An 18,707-nucleotide genomic window follows, 5' to 3' on the forward strand; every position below is an offset into this window, starting at 1 on the left:
TCGTAATAAACAACTTTGTTAACTGAAGTAAAGTGATCTTTCCGATAAAAAAAACGCAATACTTCCCTAAATGTTTAGATGTGAAACAGCTCTCACCTTTAATCATAACTTTAATCTCACTGTTTGTGTGTGTGATCCAAAAGCTTCAAGTTTTATAAGGACGCAGAACAAAATAGTGTTGAGGCTCGTACAATGTAGTGAGGGCTGAAGTTCACTTTCACTTTCAGATCTGGCTTTGTGCCCGAACCTCCCCAGCTAACAGAATTACGTTGTGAGAACGTTCCCCAAACGATCCATTTAGGTTTGTTTCTTTATTAGGGTTTTAACATCATGTTTTACACTTTGGTTACACAAGATTAATCAGTTCACAGGATTATATCAAACACAGTCATGAACAATTTAGTATCTCCAAATCACCTCACTTGCACGTCTGTGGACTGTGGGAGGAAACCGGAGCACCCAGAGGAAACCCGCACAGGGATACGGGGAGAACATGCAAACTCCACACAGAAAGGAGCTCTACCTGGGGATCAAACCCAGGACCTCCTTGCTGTGAGGCCACAGTGCTACCCACTTAGCCACCATGTCGTCCTTCCAAGTTTGGTTGTGGGAAGGTTACAGTGAAATGTTCCCTAAACGTTATTCTGCCCAGTTTTCTTAATCTTCTCAGACTGTTTGCTGAACATCCTCAACCTCATTTGCACCAATTATAGGAATACTTATGATGTTATTGTTATTAGAAGAACGATTTCATGTTCTAATTTTCCCATTCCACCTTAAAAGGTGTAGCAGTTACAGGTGTCTGAATATAACCTGCTGCACTATTTAAGGTGGAACGGGAAAAACATTTAAGCAAAAAGTTAATGTAATTGCTGCACCGTTTAAGGCATTAAGGTTTTATAGAATGTTGCTCTGTTTGTTTCTGTTTGACAGGCAAGTAACTAATTTAAGATTAAAATATTAAAAATAAACAAATAAAGCGTGAGATAAAATCTCAGTGACTGCCTAGATAGTGATTTTTAATTACAATTCTATTTCTGTGTATTCTATTTCTATTTCTGTTTGTATTGAATCATCACGTTTTAAATAACAATTAACTTATTTTAATATGAATTAAAATTTGAACATGAAACCGGTGAATAAGCTGAGTTTAGTTTTTTATGCTTATATTTTAACATTACTGTACACTTTTTTTTACTTATTCATGGACATTCATCTCTGCAGTTGCTTTATCTTGGTGATAATCTTTTTATTTTATTTTAATACATTATTAATAGAAAAGTTTGTGTTACTTACATAGTTATGCCCATAATGTAAAGTTAGCTGTAGTAATCCTAGCAGCAATTTTTCTAGCTGTCCAGTAGAGGGAGCCTATGAACCTATAGATACTTACCTTACCTTGAGCCCTAAAGTAAGTGCATGTGTGTAAGTTTCCTTCCTAAATTATCTGAGTTACACTGCTAGCACCTCTTCATCTGTTATTAAAGAATGAAGGGAGATGGACATAGGGGCCAGAGCAACAGAAAGTGTTTGATGAGTCTAAATTGTTGATGCAGTCATGCTCCATATTGGTACACTATGACCCCAAGAAAGAGCTGGTTTTGGCATGTGATGCTTCTCCTTGTGGCATTGGTGCTGATGTGTTGATGCTGTTGTCACACAGGACGTCAGACAAAATAGAAAAGCCGATTGGGTTTGTTTCCAGAACCTCAAGTAAAGCAGAGAAAAATTATTCTCAGCTAGACAAAGAAAGCCTCGATGTTCTCTTTGGAGTGAAAAAGTTCCATAATTATTTGTATGGAAGATTGACCATTGTGACAGATCATAAGCCACTCATTTCACTTTTCAATGAAATGAAAGCAGTGCCACAGATGGCCTCACCTCACATTCAGCGCTGGCCAGTGAACTTGAGAGCTTATAAGTACTCGGTTGTCTTTAAAGCTGGCAGAGAGCATTGTAATGCAGATGCACTGAGCAGACTTCATGTGCCTGAAAGAGAAACAAAACCACCAGAAGAGGATTGAGAGAGAGTACTTTTGTTAGATGACAGTGATGCACCTCTGGTGACAGCAGAACAAGTGAGAAAGTGGACTGACAAGGACACAGTGCTTTCCAGAGTCCGTGAGTACGTTCTAAATGGTTGGCCAAGAAAAGTAAATAAATATGCTTTTAGTCCCTATATTAAACGTCAAGAAGAACTGAGTATTCAGAGCGGTTGTGTGGGGCGCCAGAGTGGTTATTTCACCACAGGGGAAACTCCATGGAGGAGACTGCACATGACTACGCAGGACAATGGATGGGTAAGATGTTCCTCATAATTATAGATGCACATTCAAAATGGTTGGAGGCCTACCCACTAAAGACACAGCTTTAGTCAACACGGTATTCCAGAGATGGTGGTCTCAGATAATGGACCAGGTTTCACCAGTGCTGAAGTTGGAGATTTCACGTAGAGAAATGTTATTATGCATGTAACTACGGCACCGTACCACACATCATCTAATGGTCTAGCGGAACGGGCAGTTCAAACATTCAAGAAGTTGAGAGCACAGGGAGTAGCATTGAGACCAAAAAAGCTAGAGCACTCTTTAGCCTCTTTAACTACAAAATTACACCTCAGTCCATGACTGGAAAATCCCCTGCAGAGCTATTATTAGATTTTGGATGTCATATCAGAGCTGAATCAGAAACTGTACCATGACCACAAAGCCAGGGAGAAAAAGGTACAAACAGGAGGTCCAGTGTATACTTGCAACTTCGCACCAGGACCCATATGGATTCGGGGAACTGTGGAGAAAAGAACGGGTCCAGTGTCCTACAGCATCTCCTTGGGAAATTAAAAGCTGGTAAGAAGACACACTGATAAGGTGAGACGCAGATATTCAGCAATGCCTGCTAGTACACCAAAGGGGGGAGAGGCCTTACTTGGAGAAGTCAGTCCTCCAGAGGCAGTTGCAGAAAGATACAACATGTTTGTTCCTGAAATGTTATATTAAGTTTTTGTCATTTTCAAATCTACATCAGGGCAAGTGTTATTGATTCAAAAAGATCAGCAACGCAAATATAATTTAAAGAAGGAGCTCTATAGTCACTAGTGCTAATTTAGAACATGCCCTGCGGGCGACTCACATGGTCCCTGCGGGATGACCAGGTGATGTTGGTAACCCCTGGTGTAGATCTACCTTAAAAGTGTAAATATACTTTTGACTTTACCTGTACCAATTTGTATGATGTGTTTTATCAAACTAGTGTTATACAGGTAATGACAAAGTTTGATTTTTATGTAGTATTTACTTTCTAGAATACTGTATGTGGTAAAACCTATAACTTACTGGAGGAGATAAAATTGGTCATATTTCCTACTTACGAAAAAAACAGAAATAAAGGACACTTCATACAAGATTTAAAGTTTAATAAAGTTAAAAAAAAAAGTGTAAAGATGTTACAATGGTACAAACTAAAGAGAGAAATTAAAAATGGGTTGAACGTATCCTCACTTAGACACCATTTATACTTTCTATTGATGCACTTGTCTAATCTAGCCCTTCTAGAACATTCTAGAAGTTCTAGTTATGTGTTAATCACATACACTTACAACTACTAAACATAATTATGTCTAAAACAGACACTTATAATGATGAAATTAACATAGCAGGTTAGATAGGAGCACTAAAAACATTGTGGTAGCACACCAAAACCAAAACAAAATTTTGTAGAGTATATAGACTAGTTAATAACTATATCATGATGTGTTAATGATATAGTTACTGCATACTCCTGTTCTTATTTTACAGTTAATTAACATTTAACATTTAACTGTACAAACCCTAATGGCTTTTACTATACAACAACAATCCTGTTTTATTGTGTTATGTATCTGTATTTACATGTTAGTTGATTCATTGATTTTTTTTAATAAGCTAGTTACTCCATTCCTTAAAAAAGTAAATACAGCTTATATACAGTTTATAAAGAGTACAAAGTAAATATGTACATTTTACACATTGTTGTGAATGTTTACATACTTGATTCAAATGAACAGTAGCTGATGGAATATATAAAATAGAAGCAAATCATGCAGCATATGCATATGTGAGTCAATTTTCCAAGATGTGGCAACTGGAGGGGCAGTACTTGTGCAGGGGTGGCTGTGGCTCCCCTTGATGGCGCCCCTTATGTGGTAGCAAATATTTTCTCTATACTTACTGTAACAGAGATTTGCCTATTTTCAGAGTGCAGCCCTGTTTTATTCATCATCTCCTGTGTTTGATGAGAATTTTGTTGAACATTTGGCCTCCATTGCAGTCGGCAACCTTTTTTTTTTTTTTTTGTTACGAGGTTCAGATCCTGATGGCAGTCTGGAAGAAATAAAACAAATAATAATAAAGAAAGTTTTTACAGTTGTGGGTATACAATTACTGACTGTTTCCCAATGTATCAACAGAAAGGGACCCCCATAGGACCAAATGATAATGGGTGGTGAATCATTCTCAGCACTGCAATGATACTAACATGGTTGAAGACATGGTACTGGTTGTTGTTCTGGTAGAAGTGTAGCAGGTACAGCGTTGTTGTTGGGATTTAAAAAAAACTATTTAAACTTACTTGCCACATACACTGTTTACATGAAGAAGAAATGCATCAGGGTGCACTGTAGGACATCCCATCTTGCTAAATACAGCAATAAAGTTGAAAGACCTGCTGGTAATGGCCTGGTACCACTACCTTCAGAGGTCTTGTGGAGTCCGTGTGTTAGCGGAAATGTTTAGACATAATATTTTGTTTGTGGGTTTAATGCCAAGGCTGATCAGTGTATATACTCATTATTTCATTCTCTCAATCGTGACAAATCTGAGCATTTAAGACCTCACCGTTTTCTTCCAAAGCTCTTAAACTTTCATGTTTCGTTTATTTTAAATTAAGAAATAAATCAAACAAAAATAACTAAATAAACAAATTAATTATTAAATAAGGAGTCGGGGTGGCTGCCCAGCACATGTCAGAAGCCACCCTGAACCTCCAACCTAAAATTCTCTCTACAGTGTCAGTCTTCATTCACTATTTTTAAGATGTGGCCTGCACTGCAAATATGAAAATGACCCTTCAACTCTCCCTTTGTGGCTACAACCGCCCCCAGTCCTATATTAATTTTGGAGTGTTTCTGTGAGAACTTGTGCACATTTAATAAAAAGAGCGTCTGTATGGTCAGACACTGATTTGTTTTTGGACAGCAAGCCCTGGTCCCCAACCAATCTTTCCATTCATCCTTTAAAAGTGTTTAGGAGCACAGTAATGCTGGAACAAGAAAGGACATGTGTTTGAATCTCAGAGAGACGATCTTACCCCTGTATCTCCAGTTTACAGTGAGGATTCTCCAGTACAGCAGAAAGAAGCTTCACTCCTGAATCTCCTGGTTTATTCTGAGATGAACTCAGATCTCTCAGGTGTGAGGGGTTTGATCTCCGAGCTGAAGCCAGAGCAGCACAACCTTCATCTGATACAACACAATCATCCAACCTGCAGAGAGAACAATGATGAACTCTTCACTCTCAGTTCAGCTCACACAGTTCACTCATTCATCCCTTTATTTGTTTATTCAGTAATTCATTTAGTCATTCACTCATTAACAGTAAGTGCTTCATCCTGGTCCTGATCCACCACAACGCAGAGCAAAATTTAGTTAACACAACAAACTAATCCATTCATTCATTTCCTGTAAATGCTACATGAGCATCATGGTGCACACCAACCACCTTAAGAACAGCTTCTTCCCACAGGCTGTCAGGATTTTTAACAACAGAGATTATAAGAACACACTCACACACACACACACACACACAGAGAGAGACAAACACACATATGCTTTTACATTTAACTAACAGTTTAATTTCCGATACACACTTTACATAACTCAGGACTCGTCTCATTTCTTACTGAGGAGCAGATCATGTGTGAACCTCAGAAAGATGATCTTACCTCAGTATCTCCAGTTTACAGTGAGGATTCTCCAGTACAGCAGAGAGAAGCTTCACTCCTGAATCTCCTGGTTTATTATTAGACAGATTTAGCTCTCTCAGGTGTGAGGGGTTTGATCTCAGAGCTGAAACCAGAGCAGCACAACCTTCATCTGATACACCACAATCACCCAACCTGCAGAGAGAACAATGATAAACTCTTCACTCACTCAGTTCAGTGCACAGTTTATTTATTCATTCATTTATTCATGGTAAGTGCTTCATCCTGGTCCTGATCCATGGAATATGATGTTCACAGAGGACATGTGATTTGTAGTGAGAGTAAGGAGCAGAAGACAGTGTGGAGGGTGGTGTGAATGGCGTAGTGCAGGAGTGTGAAACTCATTTTCACAGAGGGCCACATCTGCATCATGGTGGCCCTCTGCAGTGATTGCAGTCTGGCTTTTAAGTATTGTACAATGTGTTGTTTTTTTGGAGGCTAATTTTTCTGTTTGGTGTCAAAATGTCAAATTTATACTGTATGTTTATAATGTATATCATTTGTAATCATCTAGTGGCAGGATGCGTCACTTTGTAGGTCACAAAATCGGCATGCATTGTGGGAGATGCAGTTTATGTACAATTTTACAGTGTATTTTAAGACGATTGTTCTGCCCTCGCTAAGTGTTTTTCCCCTTTCTCAGGTAACAGACAGACAGAACTCCCTCCAAAATACACTTAGGCCGGTTTAATTTGCTTCCCAACTGTGTGATACACTGTGTGCAGCATCAAAATTGAGTAAAACTATAAAATACAAACAACAGAAAACTTAATACAGTACAGGCACATAGCTGTAGTTAAGTGTTACATCTAGTACTATATGAAATTCAATCAAATGTAAAATAGCGCTTACGAGTTAGCATTTTGTGTGAAAATACTAATTGCTATAGTAACGGTAACAACTGTATTAAATTATGGAATTATGGTGACTTTGTAACTGAATCACTGTAACACACTCGCTAAACATTTACAAACAACTGAGAATATAAATGTCTACTACTAACAGATGATGATTCTGTATTGGTCTGCAGAAGAATTAACTTTTATATATCATTTTTTACGCATAACTACATAAAATGACGTGGCGGCCAGATTTGGCCGGCGGGCTTTGAGTTTGACACGTGGCGTAGTGTGTCAGGAGTGATTAGTGATAGGAGGGTATCTGCCAGAGTGAAAGGCAAAGTTTACATGACAGTAGTGACACCGGCTGGTATGTTGGATGGCTTGGAGGTGGTGGCACTGACTAAAAGAATGAAAGTTGTAGCAGGAGAAGTGTGCTGAAGATGAAGCCGCCAGGTAAAAGAAGGAGAAGAAAAAGACCAAAGAAGGTTTCTGGATGCTGTGAGGGTGTAAATGTAGATAGCTGAATATGGGATTCTGTAAAAAGACCTTAAATAAGCAGTTCATGCTTAAAAACCGATGTAGCCGAATTAAAATAAGTCTGCAAAGAGAAAGAAAAAGTCCTTCACAGTGATGTAAGTCTTATTAAATCGTCACAAACTTTGATTAAAGTTGTTACTGCCAAAAGTGGCAAAACCAGTTATCAGATTTGTAGATTAGTGGGAAGGAGTAGAGGGCAATTATTTTTTTTACATTAGTAATACAGATTCTGTCGTCCAGTTATAAACCATGTTGTACTGATACTTTACATTTCATACTTTATTGTTAAATAACAATATAATCATATTAATCTGCTCTAATAGCAAACTGTTTCTTATTAACTGTTTTATAATATTTTAGAACATTTATTATTATTATACTAGATCTGTGTAAATAATGCGAGATGTTTTTCTCTTTGTATGTGCAATCACCACCTGCGCTTTACTTTATTTATATTGTGAATTTGTACTTTATATTGTATGTAAACGTGTTGTACAACATTTTATTGTATTTAGATGCTCACAGGACAGACTGGATTTATCATCTCTCATTGGAAGCTTCATTAGAGACACAGCAGAACAATAATTCCAGGTAAGACATGATATTATTAATAACACTGCTGATGTGCAGTTAGGGTTTGATTATTCAGCTCCTGTAACAGCAGGTAGGATCAAGTTCAGAACTTTGATGCTAATATTACTGCCACACAGTTAGTGTTTATTATGGTGTGTGTGTGTGTGTATGTATGTGTTTGTGTTATTAGTGTTACATTCAATCTATATAATAGAAAAACATAATTTAATAAAGTGTAAATGTAATGTTGCTATATTATGATGATTATAATTAATTACATTGTCACATTCACTCTCCTACTTAAAACATCTTCCTGCAGGTCTGAATCAATAAGTTCATAAATAAAATCATTGTAGATAAAGACTCTGGTGTCAGAACCAGTAAACAGTGTGGAGATTATTCTGTATACAGAATATATTGTATCATACAAACAAGTGTAATAACTAAATAAATCTAATGTACGTATATATTACACGTGAAAATGGGCACAAACAGCTCAGTACGTTTAATCCAAAGTGATGAATAAATAATGAGGAGTGAAGATCTTCAGGATCTTGATGCTGGATTTAAATCCTCTGTTTCAGTCTCACTATTAGAGAATATTTCTTACTGAGGAGCAGATCATGTGTGAATCTCAGAGAGACGATCTTACCCCAGTGTTTCCAGTTTACAGTGAGGATTCTCCAGTACAGCAGAGAGATGCTTCACTCCTGAATCTCCTAGTTCATTATGAGACAGATCCAGATCTCTCAGGTGTGAGGGGTTTGATCTCAGAGCTGAAGCCAGAGCAGCACAACCTTCATCTGATACACCACAATCACCCAACCTACAGAGAGAACAGTTTATTCATTCATTCATTCACTGAAAATGCTTTATCCTGGTTCTGATCAACCACAAAACAGAGTTTAATTTAGAATACAACTAATTCATTCATTTATTGAAAAAGCTACATTAGCATCAAGGGGAACACAACTACATTAAGTACAGTTTCTTTTAAGGATCCTTCAACAGAAAACTAACAGAAAACACACTTTCATTCTGACAAAAACATTATTACTGTACAAAGAAGAAACTCTCACACAAACAAGTGTGGAATTAAATCTTTTGTTTATTTATGTGGTCGACTGTGGAGTCTGATTCTGGAAAAGTTTTTTTTCTTATATCTTCCAAGTTGGTGTGACCAAGAATGTTTATAAGAGTAATATTAGCTCCACTAATACAGGATCTTGATGCTGAATCTAAATCTTCTGTTTCAGTCTCACTATTAGATAATACAGTGCTGTGAAAAAGTATTTCTTTCAGTTTTTGCACATTTGTCACACTTAAATGTTTCAGAGTATCAAACAAATTTGAATATCAGACAAAGATAACCTGAGTAAATACAAAAAGCCATTTTTAAATGAAGGACATTTTCAAGGAAAAAAAAGCTATCCCAAACAACCTGGCCCTATGTGAAAAAGTAAGGCCCTATGTGAAAAACACCCAGGCCTAATTACTGCCAGACCCGTAAAATCAAGAAATCACTTAAATAGAACTTGTCTGACAACATGAAGAAGGGAAAAGATCTCAAAAAGCAACACATTATGCCTCGATCTGAAGAAATTTAGGAATAGATGAGAAACAAAGTCATTGACATCTATCAGTCTGGAAAGGTTACAAAGCCATTTCTAAGGCTTCAGGATTCCAGTGAACTACAGTGAGAGCTATTATCCACAAATGCATCGACAACTGATCCAGGAAGTCACAAAAGAACCCAGAACAACATCTAAAGCACTGCAGGCTTCACTTGCCTCAGTTAAGGTCAGTGTTTATGATTCAACAATAAGAGACCGGACAAAAATGGTATCCATGGGAGAGATCCAAGGCGAAAACCACTGCTGACCAAAAAGAACACGAAGGCCCGTTTCACATTTGCCAAAAAAACATCTTGATAATGCCCAAGACTTTTGGGAAAGTATTCTGTGGACTGAAGAGACAAAAGTGGAACTTTTTGGAAGGTGTGCGTCCCGTTACATCTGGTGTAAAACTAACACAGCATTTCAGAATAAGAACATCATACCAACAGTCAAACATGGTGGTGGTAGTGTGATGGTCTGGGGCTGCTTCAGAACCTGGACGACTTGCTGTAATTGATGGAACCATGAATTCTGCTCTCTAGCAGAAAATCCTGAAAAAGAATGTCTGGCCTTCAGTTTGTGACCTTAAGCTCAAGCGTACTTGGGTTCTGCAGCAGGAAAATAATCAGAAGCACACTGGCAAGTCAACCTCCAAATGGCTGGAAAAAAAAAAACAAATGAAGGTTTTGGAGTGGCCTAGTCAAAGTCTGGATGAATCCGATTGAGATGCTGTGGCATGACCTTAAACAGCTCGTTGATGCTTGAAAACCCTCCAATGTGGCTGAATTAAAACAATTCTGCAAAGAAGAGTGGAACAAAATTTCTCCACAGAGATGTGAAAGACTCATCGCCAGTTATCACAAACGCTTGGCTGCAGTTGTTGCTGCCAAGGGTGGCACTATCAGTTATTAGGTTTAGGGGGCAATTACTTTTTCACATAGGGTCAGGTTAGTTTTGATAACTTTTTTCCCTTAATAAATGAAATCACCATTGAAAAACTGCAATTTGTATTCACTCAGGTTATCTTTGTCTGATGTTAAAATTTGTTTGATCATCTGGAAAACGTATGTATGACAAAAAAACAAAGAAATCTGTAAAGAGGCAAATACTTTTTCACAGCACTGTATTTCTTACTGAGGAGCAGATCATGTGTGAATCTCAGAAAAATGATCTTACCCCAGTATCTCCAGTTTACAGTGAGGATTCTCCAGTCCAGCAGAGAGACGCTTCACTCCTGAATCTCCTAGTTTATTATAGGACAGATTCAGATCTCTCAGGTGTGAGGGGTTTGATCTCAGAGCTGAAGCCAGAGCAGCACAACCTTCATCTGATACACCACAATACCTCAACCTGCAGAGAGAACAATGATAAACTCTTCACTCTCTCAGTTCAGCTCACACAGTTCATTAATTCATTCATTCAAAGTAAGTGCTTTATCCTGGTCCTGATTCATCCTTCAAACAGAGTTTAATTTAGAACTCACAACTAATTCATTCATTTATTGAAAAAGCTACATTAGCATCAAGATGCACACAACTACATTAAGAACAGCTTCTTTAACAGGATCCTTCACAACAGAGACTAACAGAAAACACACTTTCATTCTGACAAAAACATTATTACTGTACAAAGAAGAAACTTTCACACAAACAAGTGTGGAATTAAATATTTTGTTTATTCATGTGTTTTTTTTCTTCCAAGCTAGTGTGAGCAGGAATGTTATTATGAGTAATATTAGCTCCACTAATACAGAATCTTGATGCTTAATCTAAATCCTCTGTTTCAGTCTCACTATTAGAGATTATTTCTTACTGAGGAGCAGGTCATGTGTGAATCTCAGAGAGATGATCTTACCCCAGTATCTCCAGTTTACAGTGAGGATTCTCCAGTCCAGCAGAGAGATGCTTCACTCCTGAATCTCCAGGTTTATTATGAGACAGATTTAGATCTCTCAGGTGTGAGGGGTTTGATCTCAGAGCTGAAGCCAGAGCAGCACAACCTTTATCTGATACACCACATTCATCCAACCTACAGAGAGAACAATGATAAACTCTTCACTCTCTCAGTTCAGTAAACACAGTTCATTCATTCTTTCATTCACTGTAAGTGCTTTATCCTGGTCCTGATTCACCACAATACAGAGCTAATTTTAGAACACACAACAAAATAATTCATTTAACCATTTCCATTCCATTTTACATAAGCATCATAGTGCACACCAACCACCTGAAGAACAGCTTCTTCCCACAGGCCGTCATGATTCTTAACCACAGAGACTAATAGAACACACACTTTCATTCTGATGAAAACATAACTACTGTATACAGAATAAACTATTTCATACAAACAAGTGTGGAATTTATTTTAATCTTTTGTTTATTTATGTGTCGACTGTGGAATCTGATTCTGAAAAATTTACAATATTAAAAAAAAAATTCTGTTTTATCCTCTTAGCTGGTGTTACCAGTGCTGCTGATCTGGGTAATATTAGCTCCACAAAATGCACCTCAATAGATAAGCAATGTTAAAACATTACAACAGCGTCAGGAGAAGATTATGTTAACAACTTATACTAACTCAGTACATATAACAATAAAGCTAAATAATAAATAAAACTCAGATCATGTGTGAATCTCAGAGAGATGATCTTACCTCAGTTTCTTCAGTTTACAGTGAGGATTCTCCAGTCCAGCAGAGAGACACTGCACTCCTGAATCTCCTAGTTCATTCCATGACAGATCCAGATCTCTCAGGTGCGAGGGGTTTGATCTCAGAGCTGAAGCCAGAGCAGCACAACCTTCATCTGATACACCACAATACCTCAACCTGCAGAGAGAACAATGATAAACTCTTCACTCTCTCAGTTCAGCTCACACAGTTCATTCATTTATTCATTCATTTACTGTAAGTGCTTTATCCTGGTTCTGATTCATCCTTCAAACAGAGTTTAATTTAGAACTCACAACTAATTCATTCATTTATTGAAAAAGCTACATTAGCATCAAGATGCACACAACTACATTAAGAACAGCTTCTTTAACAGGATCCTTCACAACAGAGACTAACAGAAAACACACTTTCATTCTGACAAAAACATTATTACTGTACAAAGAAGAAACTTTCACACAAACAAGTGTGGAATTAAATATTTTGTTTATTCATGTGTTTTTTTTCTTCCAAGCTAGTGTGAGCAGGAATGTTATTATGAGTAGGAATGTTATTATGAGTAATATTAGCTCCACTAATACAGGATCTTGATACTTAATCTAAATCCTCTGTTTCAGTCTCACTATTAGAGATCATTTCTTACTGAGGAGCAGGTCATGTGTGAATCTCAGAGATATGATCTTACCACAGTATCTCCAGTTTACAGTGAGGATTCTCCAGTACAGCAGAGAGATGCTTCACTCCTGAATCTCCTAGTTTATTCTGAGACAGATTCAGATCTCTCAGGTGTGAGGGGTTTGATCTCAGAGCTGAAGCCAGAGCAGCACAACCTTTATCTGATACATCACAATCATTCAACCTACAGAGAGAACAATGATAAACTCTTCACTCTCTCAGTTCAGTAAACACAGTTCATTCATTCTTTCATTCACTGTAAGTGCTTTATCCTGGTCCTGATTCACCACAATACAGAGCTAATTTTAGAACACACAACAAAATAATTCATTTAACCATTTCCATTCCATTTTACATAAGCATCATAGTGCACACCAACCACCTGAAGAACAGCTTCTTCCCACAGGCCGTCATGATTCTTAACCACAGAGACTAATAGAACACACACTTTCATTCTGATGAAAACATAACTACTGTATACAGAATAAACTATTTCATACAAACAAGTGTGGAATTTATTTTAATCTTTTGTTTATTTATGTGTCGACTGTGGAATCTGATTCTGAAAAAATTCTGTTTCATCCTCTTAGCTGGTGTTACCAGTGCTGCTTATCTGGGTAATATTAGCTCCACAAAATGCAGCTCAATAGATAAGCAATGTTAAAACATTACAACAGCGTCAGGAGAAGATTATGTTAACAACTTATATTAACTCAGTACATGTAAAAATAATGCTAAACAATAAATAAAACACAGGTCATGTGTGAATCTCAGAGAGATGATCTTACCCCAGTTTCTCCAGTTTACAGTGAGGATTCTCCAGTCCAGCAGAGAGAAGCTTCACTCCTGAATCTCCTGGTTTATTCCATGACAGATTCAGATCTCTCAGATGTGAGGGGTTTGATCTCAGTGCTGAAGCCAGAGCAGCACAACCTTCATCGGATACACCACAATTATTCAACCTGCAGAGAGAACAATAATAAAATCTTCACTCTCTTAGTTCAGCTCACACAGTTCATTCATTCTTTCTTTTACTCATGAATTAATTAATTCATTTATTTATTTAATCCTTAATTCATGAATGCTTCATCTTGGACTTGATCCACCTCAACACTTAAACCTCAACACTTAGTTTAATTTAAAACACAGAACTAATTCATACATTAATTTTCTGCAAATGTTACATGAGCATCATGGTGCAATGGTGCACAACAACCACTTTAAGAACCATGACAGCCTGTGGGAAGAAGCTGTTTTTAACAGCAGACTAATAGAACACACACACACACACTTAACTAACAGTTTCATTTCTGAGTTGTAGCTCTATGGACACTTTTTATAATAAAGGCCTATATGCAAAGAAACCATCATGGAAACATGAAGAACTGCCAAGTAAAGTCGATTGATGTCCTGGAGCTGGTAAAAGGTAAGTACAACACATCTGTGCTTTTTCAACAGTGGTAGGTCATGACTTGAGTAAAGGTTTAAAGGACATCCTTCTACATATGACCTTTGATAAAAATCAGCTCATGACAGATGCATTGTGCAACTAGGTAAACATTTCTTTAGATGAATGGGATCAGATCTGAGTAATCTAATCTGCTTTATGTTACCAGACTGGCTCTATTTTAACTTTTTGATTTAATAGCTAAATGAGTAAATACTTGTTTATACAAGTATAGAAATGGCTGGCAGCATTTTTCCTTTAATTTGTTTGTTTTTGTTTTCAAATTTGTGACAAATATGCAAAAATACACATATGACTTTGGAAATAGGGAAAATTGAATACAGGAGAGTGACAAAGTGAATAAAACAACAGATCAGCTACAACCAGTTGCATACCCAAAACAGTAGGTGTACCTAATAATATGCTCAGCAACTGTAACTAGAGCACACATTTAAAGATCATATGTTTATTTAAGAGTTATGTATGATACATCTGTGTTTGTACTTTTAGTTTCTACATTTTTAATATTGTAACAGTGTAAAATAGATAATCATTTACTTACTCAGCTTTTCTGGAGGCTGCAATTACAGGAAGGAGCTTCAGAAGAACCTGATTTGAGTTTCTGTCTGTGCAATATTTGCTCAGGACAAATTCATCTTGTTCCTGCTCTGATGTCAGTAACACGAACACTAGAGCTGACCACTGTGATGTAGAGAGGTCACTTTCTCCAAAATTTCCAGATTTCAGGTAGTGCTGGACCTCCTCCACTAGTGAATGATCTCCCAGTTCATTCAGACAGTGGAACAGATTGATGGATTTCTCTGCAGTTGTGTTCTTATTGATCCTCTCCTTGATGAACTGAACTGTTTCCTCTTTGCTGTGGGAGCTACTTCCTGTCTGTGTCACTGATGAATGTAACAAAGTCTGATTGTACTCCAGTGACAGACCCAGAAGAAAACGGAGGAAAAGATCCAGATGTCCATTTTTACTCTTTAATGCTTCATCTACTGCAGTCCGGTGCACGTCCGAGAGTTTTTTTCTAAATAGGACATCGAGATAAGAAAGCTGCTCCTGTGTGTTAATGTTTTGTTGCTCTTTCATGAACATCAGGTGCACATATAGAGCTGCGAGATGCTCCTGAATACTCAGATGAACAAAGCAGTACACTTTATTCTGGTTCAGTCCAAACTCCTCTCTGAAGATCTGTGTACACACACCTGAGTACACTGATGCTTCCCTCACATCAATTCCACACTCTATCAGGTCTTCTTCATAGAAGATCAGGTTTCCTTTCATCAGCTGATTAAAAGACAGTTTTCCCAGTTTGAGAATAATTTCTTCATCTGTATCCTGGTTCTTTGGATATTTTTCTCTTATGATGTTGGTCTGAATGACGAGGAAGTGGGTGTACATCTGAGTCAGAGTTTTGGGCATCTCACCACCTTCAGCTTCATCCAACAATCTCTCAAGAACAGTGGCTGAAATACAGCAGAACACTGGAATGTGACACATGATGTAGAGGCTTCGTAATGACTTCAGGTGGGTGATGATTCTGTTAGCCAGGCTCTGATCACTGATTCTCTTCATGAAGTACTCCTCCTTCTGTGGGTTATTAAACCCTCGTACCTCAGTCACTCGATCTACACACTCAGAGAGGATCTGATCAGCAGCTCCTGGTCGGGAGGTTATCCAGATGAGAGCAGATGGGAGCAGATTCCCTTTAATCAGGTTTATCAGCAGCACATTCACTGATGCTGATTCAGTTACATCACACAATCTGTCTGTGTTCAGAAAATCTAGAGAGAAACGACACTCATCCAAACCATCAAAAATAAACAGAACTTTCTGCAAACTGGACATTTCAGTGTCCTTCAACTCCTTAAATCTGAAGCTGAAAAGATCCATCAGACTCAGTTTTTGGTCCTTCATTAAATTCAGCTCTCTGAAAGGAAGTGGAAATATAAAGTGAAGATCCTGGTTTGCTTTTCCTTCAGCCCAGTCCAGAATGAACTTCTGTACAGAGACAGTTTTTCCAATACCAGCGACTCCCTTTGTCAGTACAGTTCTGATGGGTTTGTCCTCTTCAGATAAAGGTTTAAAGATGTCGTTACAGTTGATTGGTGTTTCCTCTGTTGTTGATCTCCTGGATGCTGCCTCGATCTGTCTCACCTCATGTTCATTATTGAAGTCTCCAGTGTCTCCCTCTGTGATGTAGAGTTCTGTGTAGATCTCATTCAGTAATGTTGGGTTTTTCTGGTTTGATGTCACGTCATTTAAACACTTAAACTTCTGTAACAAATGCAGTTTGAAGTTTTTCTGGAGTTCAGTTCCAGCAGATGCAGAATCAGACCTGTTTTAAATAAGAACATGTGATGAGACATTGGGTGTGTTCGAAAAGCTAGCTCTCTCTACATAGACAGCATTTTACGTCATCCTACGCGCGCTCCCGAGAATGATGCTGTTCGAAATCCTAGATGCCTTAATAAGCTGTCTAGTTAGGCATCTTAAAATTTCAATGTTATTTTGACTCAAGAACGAATGAGCATTGGAATCGTCCTTAGTAATCAAGGCAATCCCAGCATTCATTGCGGCAGCTCTTCTCTCACAGAAAAATAAAAAAACACATGGCTGACAGTGCGGAAACAAACGTGTTACTTTCATACGTAAATAAATTATTATTGATTTTTAATTTGTATAAACCTGCACAAGTGTTTATATTTGCAAGTTCGGGCTTGTCAGCAAATTTAACTGTTTTCGGTACACGGAGGGTTGACATGCTAGCACAGTGTGCCACCTCATCCCATTGGTTTGAATGGCAAGATGCTAACTGCTAAGCTAGCTTAGTAAGCAAAACCCTTGCTGTCTAAGAAGCGTGTTCGAATAAACCTGCCTTATAAGTCACTGACTTTTTAGAATCCTCTGTACTGAGGCAGCTGCCCATGTAGGCAGTAAGACAGCAAGGCAGCTCACAAGGTTTTCGAACACACCTATTGTCTGTGAAATAACAACAGCTGTTTCTTAGACAAGTTCATTTTCTCTTTATAAGAGTTTTATGCAAAATTTTAACCACCTCTGGTCAAATTAAATATGAATTAGCAAAATGAGACCTAAACTTGGCAAAATAACATCTGGATGAGGCAGAGACATTTCTTAAACAAATGAAAAATAACATATTGGCATTTTAAAGCACAAAAATGAACCTATTATGATTTGGGGTTGTGTGGCAGCTAGTGGCATGAAAATATAGTACACGTAGCTGGAAAAAAGCATTTAACATTTGACATAAACATTCAATTCATTGAAGTTAAAAAGAGGCTGGACAATGATATCACTAAAACTTATCTCTAATAACTACAACCCCAAAAATGTGAATAACAAAATCAGTGTTTCTTACATTTAAATTGACTTTTATTTTACTACAGACCACATAAACACACAGTATTTTATGTTTTGTCTGGTCAACTTTATTAAATTTTTTGATAAATATCCAATCCTTCATTTCAGGCCTGCAACACATTCCAAAAAGCTGGGATTGTACTGTTGACATGTTTGCAGGAAGAATGAGACACAATGCAGGAATGAATGTTTATCGACAAATGAATAAAATAAAATTCTGATTTGGGGTTGTATTTATTCCAGCATATTCCTCAAAGTCCCTGAGCATCAATGAAAAACTGTGGGTACAATTGGGCCCAAAAATCTCTGAGTGCTCAAAGAGTTTTTAAGTTAAGAATTAAATGGAAGGCCGCTCAGGTGGCGCAGCGGTAAAAGACACGCGCTGCAACCAGGGCTGGATCTCGAAAGTGCGTCGTTTCGAGTCCAGCTCTGCCTTCTCCGGTCGAGGCTGGGCGGCTATATGAACAACGATTGGACTGTTGTTCAGGTGGGGGGGCGGGATTTGAGACCGGAGGGGATACTCTCTCAGGACTGGGGCGGTTGCGCCCTCTGCTGGCTGGTTGGTGGCGCCTGCATGGAGACGGGAGGGGGTGCGGTGGAGTGTGTGATCCTCCATGCACGGTGCTGTGCCGCGCTGCACTCGTCAAGTGTGGGTGATAAGACGGTCGGATTGGCTGTGCACGTGTCGGAGAAGGCGTGGAACGGCCTCGTCAGCCCCAATCAGGAGCAGGGACCGGCATTAGTGAGAGGATGATTGACGGGATGAAATTGGACACGCTAAATGATAAATAAAAAAATTTAAATAAAAAAATTAAAAAAAGAATTCAAATGGAACAATTATAAAATAAGCAGGAAACTGTGATTAAAGCAATTACATTTACAACATTTAGCAGATGCTCTTATCCAGAGAGACTTACAGGAGTAGTATGCTGAAGTGGT

At 38.0% G+C, this 18,707-nt stretch overlaps 1 protein-coding gene across 3 annotated transcripts in view; it reads right to left on the reverse strand.

Annotated features, from left to right (window-relative positions):
• Positions 1 to 3,397: 3,397 nt before the first annotated feature.
• LOC134334653 (NACHT, LRR and PYD domains-containing protein 12-like) overlaps positions 3,398 to 18,707 on the reverse strand; it is a 28,277-nt gene continuing 12,967 nt past the window's right edge. For 2 of the 3 annotated variants that reach the window (XM_063017069.1, XM_063017077.1), the window contains 10 exons: positions 14,935 to 16,722; positions 13,714 to 13,887; positions 12,936 to 13,109; positions 12,236 to 12,409; positions 11,438 to 11,611; positions 10,760 to 10,933; positions 8,620 to 8,793; positions 5,977 to 6,150; positions 5,344 to 5,517; positions 3,398 to 4,358 (listed from right to left, as the gene is read on the reverse strand). In XM_063017069.1, the coding sequence (XP_062873139.1) occupies positions 4,247 to 4,358; positions 5,344 to 5,517; positions 5,977 to 6,150; positions 8,620 to 8,793; positions 10,760 to 10,933; positions 11,438 to 11,611; positions 12,236 to 12,409; positions 12,936 to 13,109; positions 13,714 to 13,887; positions 14,935 to 16,722 (3,292 nt within the window). In that variant the 3' untranslated portion in view covers positions 3,398 to 4,246. Of the gene's footprint in view, positions 4,359 to 5,343; positions 5,518 to 5,976; positions 6,151 to 8,615; positions 8,794 to 10,759; positions 10,934 to 11,437; positions 11,612 to 12,235; positions 12,410 to 12,935; positions 13,110 to 13,713; positions 13,888 to 14,934; positions 16,723 to 18,707 lie in introns of those variants that run through there. The other variant, XM_063017084.1, reaches the window with a different exon arrangement.

This window comes from Trichomycterus rosablanca, chromosome 2, assembly GCF_030014385.1.
Source record: "Trichomycterus rosablanca isolate fTriRos1 chromosome 2, fTriRos1.hap1, whole genome shotgun sequence".
NCBI lineage: Eukaryota > Metazoa > Chordata > Actinopteri > Siluriformes > Trichomycteridae > Trichomycterus > Trichomycterus rosablanca.